The sequence below is a fragment of the Micromys minutus genome (assembly GCF_963924665.1).
Source record: "Micromys minutus genome assembly, chromosome: 26".
NCBI classification, from domain to species: Eukaryota; Metazoa; Chordata; class Mammalia; order Rodentia; family Muridae; genus Micromys; species Micromys minutus.
In genome coordinates this window covers 41,895,445-41,904,000 of record NC_137961.1, presented here as the reverse complement: position 1 = coordinate 41,904,000, position 8,556 = coordinate 41,895,445, and the positions used below count along the sequence as shown (strand labels likewise).

The window sequence follows — 8,556 nt, the reverse complement described above, 5'->3', positions numbered from 1 at the left end:
TTTATTCTGTGTTTTAAAGCCAGAGCCACATGGCCAAAGCTGTTCTGTTACTTGAAGGAACTGGAACGTGGTCCCTTGTTCTATTATATTATCACCGTCTTTCTGTTTTCTGACCCCTTCACTGCAAAAGCTTGGCTGTCCTAGAACTTGTTCTGTAGACTGACTGTGAACTCAGAGGCCTGCATGCCTGTCTCCTAAGCACTGGGATTGAAGGTGTGGTCCATCAAGCCTGGATGTTTTTCTTCACCTAGAATTTGCTGTGTTTGAAACTAGCCTTGAACTCAGAGATCTGCTTGTCTTTGCCTCCTGATATTAAAGGTTTGTGCTAAATTGCCTGGAGCTAAACTTAGCTGGATGGGATCTTGCTCCAAGGCAATTACTCCTTTAATTCAATTTAATATCCTTGAGCACAGAATTAGGTTTCGTTTCACTTCCTGGTGCCCCTTTAATACTGGAACCATATGTTTCATGTTTTTTCCTTTGTCAGTTTGCTACACTTGTTTAAAATGTTCTTCATAAGACTTACCCAGAGAACAAAGTCTGTGATGGATGTATCTGAGACTCCCTTTGACAATAAAATTAATCTGAGTCTTTTCACCTTAACCTCAGGCAGACTCTTCAGACATGGGCAAAAGTAGCCACATTCTTTACCAAAATATCACAAAAACAGTCTCTAGGTTACATGTTGAAATTCTTCAAAGTCTTCCATATTCATACTAGGACAGCCCATTAAGCCCCATTTAAAGCTTCTACTTCTGTCCAAATCCAAAATCCCCAAATCCACATCCTTTCAAACAAAAGCATGGTCAGGCCTATCACAGCAATACACTTACTTACTCAAGCAAGCCAGTAAGTAACATCCCTCCTTGGCCTCTGCATCAGCTCCTGCTTCCTGACTTACTTGAGTTCCAGTCCTGACTTCCTTTGGTGATGAAGAGCAGTGTGGAAGTGTAAGCTGAATAATTCCTTTCCTCCCCAACTTACTTCTTGGTCATGATGTTTTATGCAAAAATAGAAACCCTGAATAAGACACCTGGTGAGCAGTTCAAGTAAAGAATGCTCAGTGGCTGCCCGGGACTGGCTGGGCTTGTCTTCTTTGTTTGATGGTTTCTTTTCTGGGTCTTAGAATTGCCCTAGTCTAATAGATTCTCATTTAGTTATTTTAGCATTTGAAAAAACTAACAATTTCACAACATCCATTCAAGATGAAGTTTTTAAAAAAATCTGAATAGCCTTGTATGTAGTAAAGACATGTGAGGCTCTTGACCAGGCCACCTAGGGACAAGCTGCAGTTGCCCTCCTCCCTGGGACTTTCCAAAATACCCAAGAATGTTGTGAGGCTCTTAGCCAGGTTAAGTTGCCCCTGTTCTGAGACTTTTTCAAAACACCCAGTTGTGAAAAACAAAACAAGAACAGAACTTACTGGCTGATAGCCATAAGGTCTCGTAGAAAAGTCCAAATATGCAACAGCAGCAGCCTAAACCCTCATCCAATGACTCCAAGGGTCACTGTAACCCACCAATGAGATGCCACCACCCCATACTGTTGCCCTCAGAACTGTATAAAAATTGTGTACTTTGAAACCTCAGGGTCATCTCTGTCCCACTTGCAGAACAATCCCAGTGTACTGGACCAAAAGAATTAAACCTCTTGCCTATGGCATCTGTCTCAGCCTATCTGTGTCTCTGTGGGAGTGGACACTCCGAACGTGGGCCATGTCGGTCTAACAGACATTGAATCCAAACAAATATGACTAACATGATCCACAGCTCAAATAGTCTGTTGGTAAATTCTGTTAATATTTAAAGAGAAAAGATGCTACCGGTACGTAGACTAGGTTTATGTTAAGGTGATACATGATTGGAGAGGAGAGAGGTCGGCAGGAAAAGGTCTAGGAAGGTGGAAGAGGAATTAGGAGGCAGAGATTGATGGAGAGGGATTCCGAGAGGAATGAAGATGGAGGCGGATGTTTATGTTTCTCTCAGCTCATCTCTTCATAAATAAGGTTGTTATGAATGTTTTATGGGGGATGGAATTGTACAAGAATATTTTACTTATAAAGGTTAGCGATTTATATTATACCTATTGGATCAGAGTAGTTTGATGAGTTCTTTGATGTGACTACTTAATTTAGTTCAAAGGGTGTGATGGTAGAATGTGTAAAGCCAGCCACAGTGCTGAGGTGTGTGTGTCTAAGGCTTGGCAACAACACGCCAAGGGGAAGTGAGTGAAAACAACACGACAGTGAGGTCATATCCACCGGGGACAGAAGCAGCAGGGGCGGTGGAGTGAACTGCGACTGAGTTCAGCGAGGCAGTGTAAGGCCACCAAGTTAGAGATCCCCGTAGTGCCAGATGGCCCCGCAAGGGAGCTGGCAGAGCGCAGGATAAAAGGTTAAGCCAGTTTTTCATATTTACCACAACAATAGATTATTATAATACTAGCACAAAAAGCAGTACAAGAAAATTGAAAGCCAATAATCTTTGAGTATAGAACCCCTCCCCTTCAAAATAACCAGTTGTATGAAAGTATTAGCTCAGCAGTTAAGAGCTCTGACTGCTCTTCCATAAGTCCTAAGTTTAAATCCCAGCAGCCATATGATAGCTCACAACCATCTGTAATGAGATCTGATGCCTTCTTCTGGTGTGTCTGAAGACAGCTACAATGTACTTATATATAATAAGTAAATGTTTTTTTTTTAAAGTACTAGTAAATTGAATCCAGAAGTATATAAAAAGGATGATACATCATCACCAAGAGATTCATTGCAGCCATTTTAGGTCAGTTTAGCCTTAACAAGTCAACCAAGGAAACAAGCATGTTAGCACAGCCATGTAATCCATCAGTCTAGAGGAAGAAGCAGGAGGAACAGTTCAAGAGTCATCCTTGACTACAGACTGAGTTCCAGGTCAGCTTAGGCTACATAGGATCCTGTCCCAAACAAGACAAAACAAAATCAATCTATCTAATTTGGCATGTTAACAAAATATATGATCACTGCAACAGATGTGGAAAAAGGCATTTGAAAAAAAAAATTCAACACCCATTCATGAAAAAGAAGAAAAAGAAGAGGAAGAACCTTAAAAAGTAGAAAGAAAAAAAAAAAGAGTACCATTAATCTGAGAGAGAGCAAATGTCAGCTTTTGTCAACTTGACAGAAACCTAGACTGACTGACCTCTGCTGACTGGTCTCTGTGCCTGTCTTAGCCATGGGAGGTGCCCATCACACTTCAAGCACGACTATATAGCCAGGATGTCCTGGGCTGAGCAAGTGTGAAACCAAAACAGGGGCTACACTGTTGTTCAGAAGCTGTTGTTACATTACTTTAAGTCTCTGCACTTTACAAGTGTCTGGCAGGGGCAGGACAGTCCTGTTGCAGATCTTAATCCCAGCACTCAGGAGGCAGAGATAGGTGGATCTAAAGCCTTGAGTTTTTCCTGCCTTGGCCTCCCCTGATAGTAGACTTGAAAACTGGAGGCCAAATAAACTCAGTGTTCTACCGTGGCAACAGAAAGCAAGCCACACCCACATCTGATATCACAGTTAAATGGAACCATTGATCGTTTCCCACCAAGATCAGTGATGAAGTTTGTCGATTCTCGTCACCTTTTCATTTTGTTTTCTATTAGAGGTGTTAGGGAGGTGAGGAAACAAAGGGCATAAAGACCAGGAAAACTATGAGGAATAGAAATTAATAAAAGTCATAACATCTTGGCAGGAAGACTATTCACAGATGAAACGATCGCTATCAGAAAAGCTTAAGAAATCTACAGACGTTACTAGATCTAAGTGAATTTAGCAGTGCATCATGATACAGAGTCAACAATCAAAGCCCATTTGTGTTTCTGTAGGGTGGCAACAACTTGAAAATAAAAGTTCAAGAACAATTCCATTTACATGGGTATTAAAGAAAAAATAAAGTTAATGTGACATATAAAAGATTTGTACCCAGGGCTGGAGAGATGGCTCAGTAGCTAAGAAAATTGACTGCTCTTCCAGATGTCCTGAGTTCGATTCCCAGCAACCACATGGTGGCTCACAACCATCTGTAATGAGATCTGATGCCCTCTTCTGGTGTGTCTGAAAGACAGTGACAGTGTACTTATATATAATAAATAAATCTTAAAAAAAAAAAAAAAAAAAAAAAAAAAAAGATGTGTACCCTTAAAGCTGTAAGGTGTGGCTGGGAGAAATCAAAGACCTAAAGAATGTAAAATGCTGTGTTCATGATGAAGATTAGTCTTCTGATTCCATCTGCAGACTCAGTGCAGTCCTGATAAAAACCCAGTTGGTAGTTTTTGTTTTTCAGTTGATCTGTTGATTTGTATTGGGTATGGAAATGTAAAAAACCCAGCATGGTCAATATACTCTTTAAAATGAGAAACAAGTTTGGGGGGCTCTATACTACCTGATTTCAAGATTCATTTGAAATCTACAGCAACCCAGGGAAAGTGGTAGATATGGTTAGACGTGTCAGGAAATAGAAACGGAAGAGAGTCAGAAATGGATCTACACATGTAAAGTCAGTTTGTCTTTTTTTCCCCCTGATAATGGTCCAAAGGCTATGCAGGGGAGGAAGGACAGGTTTTCAGCATATGTGACAATGCAGTTAGAAACCTGGATAAAGTTGGTTTAGTCTTCTGAGCTAAAGCAAAAAGTTAATTTGAAATAACAGAACCAAGAGTAAAACTAAGTAAAAACACTCTAAAAGAAGCATTGAATAACTTTCAGAGCTGGTGTACTGGAGACTTTTAGGTCAACTTGACACAAGCTTAAGTCATCAGAGAGGAGGGACCCTCAAGAAAATCATGACTGACCTGTAGGCAGTCCTGTTGGGCACTTTCTTTATAAAATTTTTATTATATTTTTTTAACGCATTTACTTTACATCCCACTCACTGCCCCCCTCCCGGTCACCTCATGCCCCCTCCCCTACTCCTCTGAGCGTTTGGATCCCCCCACCCCGGCATATGGAGTCTCTGAAGGGCTTGGTGCAACATCTCTCACTGAGGCCAGACAAGGCAGCCCAGCTAGATCATATCCCACAGACAGGCAAGAGCTGGTGGACGCTCTTTGGTTGGAGGTCCAGTCTCTGAGAGCCCTAAGGATCCTAGTTCCTTGACTCTGTTGGCTTTCCATGGAGTTCCTATCCCATTGGGGACCCACAAGTTCCCACAGCTCTTGTATAAGGCCTGGGGGTGCTGTGGAGGTGGTACTGCCAGGTCTTTAGTCCCAGCAGGGGGATGGGAGCTCTGTGAGTTTGACGCCAGCCCGGTCTTATAGATGGACTTCCAGGACAGTCCCAGATACAGAGAAACCCTGCCCGAAGGGAGAAAAAGAAAGGTTAAAGATTACTGCAGGACTCAGCTGATCTGTGGAAGAGGTAACGGGTAACGGGTGTTTCTGTTTTTCGAAACTTATCGAACTGCGCACTTCAATTGTGCGCACTTTACAAATATAAACCCGCCACTCGAAAAGCTGCGCCCAGACTTCAAGGCAATTCCCAAAGTACTTTTGAGTCCAGTCCGTACGGATCTGTGGCTCTCTAGGATCAGAAACGAAACTGGATCCCCGCCCCCCAGGGGCCCGAGGCAGTTTCGATTTCTCAGCTGCAGCCAGCCAGGCGGCCTTTTTCAGCGGGACTTCCTGGGAAGTCTCAACCGTGCTCATCTGGGGCAGATTTTGGGGAGCCAGGGCGCTCATTGATCGCAGGGAGCCACAGAATGACAGCTGAGCAGAGGCAGAATCTGCAAGCATTCAGAGACTATATCAAGAAGATTCTGGACCCCACCTACATCCTCAGCTACATGTGTTCCTGGCTCCAAGATGGTGAGTGGTTCTGAGCCTGGGGCCTCAGGCCCACCACCTTAGGGAGGGAAAAATCACTTAGATCAAAAAACAGTTGGAGTCTCTGCCCTATCCCCCACCCCACCCCACCCCCTCTTTCTTTAAGCCAATTAGGGTAACTGACCTAGGAACAGCGGGTGTATATGAGACTCCCAGGCCGTATTAGTGTAGACAGAGTCCAGATTTGATGGTCAGGAACAAAATGCCTGCAGGGTGTAGTAATTTGCATAAGGATGCCACTGTTTTACTTTCAAAGCTGGGGAAATAGTCTGTTTCTCTCATTTACATGGTCTAGACTGCTATGTTCCTCCCACAGTCCTGGCACGAGAGATTGAAAAATAAGAATGCACCCTCCCCTCCTTAGACTCCGGTACAGAGCAAAGCGAGGCTTTGGGCCAGGGCCAGAGGTGGAGGTGAGGGCAGCATGAAGCTAGAGGAATGGCACAATTCTGTCGAAATGTTGCTAACGGGAAGTCCGTGGAGAAAATCTTTCCGCAGACTCCATCAGTTCAGCACAGCTGTTCACAACTAGCTTTGGGGACTTTGTTGGTGGAACATAGACTCTTTGTAAGTTGCACTGGGTGCTTCCATCTGAATAAAAAGACTCCCCACACCCCAGAGAGAAGGGAGAGGATGTTTGAAGGGGTGACAAAGGACGTCTGGCAGCTACTATCGGTTTTGCAAGTTAAAGCCTACATGTCTTTCCTGGTGTTGGACTCCGGTGGAAACTGCAGGTTAATTCTAATGCTCTTTTGTTCCGAAGCCTAACACACTATGTAGGGTGGAGTAAAAGAATACTACCCAGGGGTCCCCATGCCCATTGAGATCCAGAGAAGCAGGAAAAAAAAAAAAAAAAAAAAAAAAAAAAAACAAAACCAAAAACAGAAACAAAAAACAAAAGAACCCAAAACCTCAAATAACTGGAGTGTGTGTGTTGGGGGGGGGGGTTGAAGAGAGGAAACCTACCCAAGGCGTCTCTTAGCACCTGGGGCAGTGACTTCCGGTCCTTTAATCTGGTCGTTAGTCATTTACTTTAGCATGCAAAGTAACTAGTTCCTGTACTGAGAGTCCGCGCATTCCTGTTATTGCTTTGTTCTTGCTTATTCCCGTCTCTGTTGCTCTTCCACCTCCTCACCTGCCGGTCTCCATGGTTTCCCTCCCTCCTGAAAGTGATGGCCTCTTCTGCTTTCTTACAACATGCATTTCATCACTCTCCCTCGCCCAGCCATCTTTCCCTCTCAGGATACCTGTTTTAGTTTCATGAATTTTAGCGGTTTGTTTTTTAGCTTTGTGAGTCTGTGGATATTGAGATTTTTTTAAAAAAATGGATTATGTTGAATTTGACTGTTCTTGGTACTAGAGCCCTTTGCATTGTATTAATTCTCCCCATCTTGGGAGATCTTTCCAACTTCTAGTATCTTCAAGAATTTTTTTCCTCCTCTTAGAAGTTTTGATTGTAGTGATGTTCACCTCTTGAGTTAGGATTTGTTACTATTGGCATGTTTGTTTGTTTGTTTGAGGCTGTTGTGAGTACAACCTCCTCCTTCCCCTTGTCTCTGTCTTTGGCCAGGTTGTTTTGGTATGTACGGAAGCTTCTGGTTTCAGTATGTTTATTTTGAACCCTGCCTCTCGTTTTGAGTTTGAGGACTGGGAGCTTGTGGGAGTCTTTGGGGGTCTTTATAAGGATCACGTAGGAAATACTCGACTTATTCCTTCCCTGGGTGCCTCACTCTTGTTTGTGTCTCTTGTCTTACTGTTGTAACCGAGACTTCAAGCACCGTCTTGACTAAGAGTGGGAGGAACAGGCACACTGTCCTATCCCAGACCGTCGAGGAAACATTCTCCGTTTCCAGTAAAATGTTGTCTGCAGGTTTGCCATTGACTATGCAAAAACAAATAAACAAGAATCATAAGGAAGCATAACAGACCAACTAACTAAGGCCACCACTGACAGAAAGGACAGTGCACTCCAGTAACTACCAGTGTTTGCAGGAACACGGAGGATGTGTGGCTGCTATAGAAATCAGTATGAAGGTTTCTAAATCAAACCTGCAAACGGCATTACCACATAACACAGCCATACACTAGTCTCAGACATAGTCTCAAGGAACTCAAACTCCAACATACTGTGAAAACACTTACACACCAGTGTTTGTTGCTGAGTTTATTCATGTAATTGAGGGCACAGTAAAAACCACTGAGACAGTTCTGTGGCTTTTTTTTTTTTTTTTTTTCCAAGATCCAGTTTCTGTCCATAGCCTTGACTGTCCTGGAATCGACTCTGTAGACCAGGCTGGCCTGGATAAAGGCATGTGCCACTACCTCCTGACCAGGGGGAAGGCTTTTTTGTAGATACAACAGAGAACAAGCAAGCAGAGGTATCTGGAAGAGTCCAGAACAGAGGGACACAGAAGCAGACGTAGGAGCAGAGAAAATAGCAAGGAGAAACAAGAAAATAGGACCATGGAAGGTGGGGCTAGCTTGGGGGAGGAGACAGCTGTCCACCAATGGATGAATGTATAAAAGTGAGCTGCTGGCACACACTTTTAACCCTAGCACTGGAGAGGCAGAGGCAGGCAGATCTCTGAGTGCAAGGCCAGTGTATTCTATACAGAGAACAGGACAGACCCAAAGGGCTACATGGAGAAACCGTGTCTTGAAAAACAATAACAAAACACTTCATAAAACTGTTTCCAGTTGGAACAGATT

General features: G+C 43.4%; 1 protein-coding gene across 1 annotated transcript in view; it reads left to right on the top strand.

Moving 5' to 3' along the window:
• The first annotated feature begins 5,707 nt into the window (after nucleotides 1-5,707).
• RIGI (RNA sensor RIG-I) overlaps nucleotides 5,708-8,556 on the top strand; it is a 53,677-nt gene continuing 50,828 nt past the window's right edge. The window contains exon 1 of the mRNA XM_080938564.1: nucleotides 5,708-5,829. Within this exon, the coding sequence (XP_080794690.1) occupies nucleotides 5,724-5,829 (106 nt within the window). The 5' untranslated portion in view covers nucleotides 5,708-5,723. The remainder of the gene's footprint in view (nucleotides 5,830-8,556) is intronic.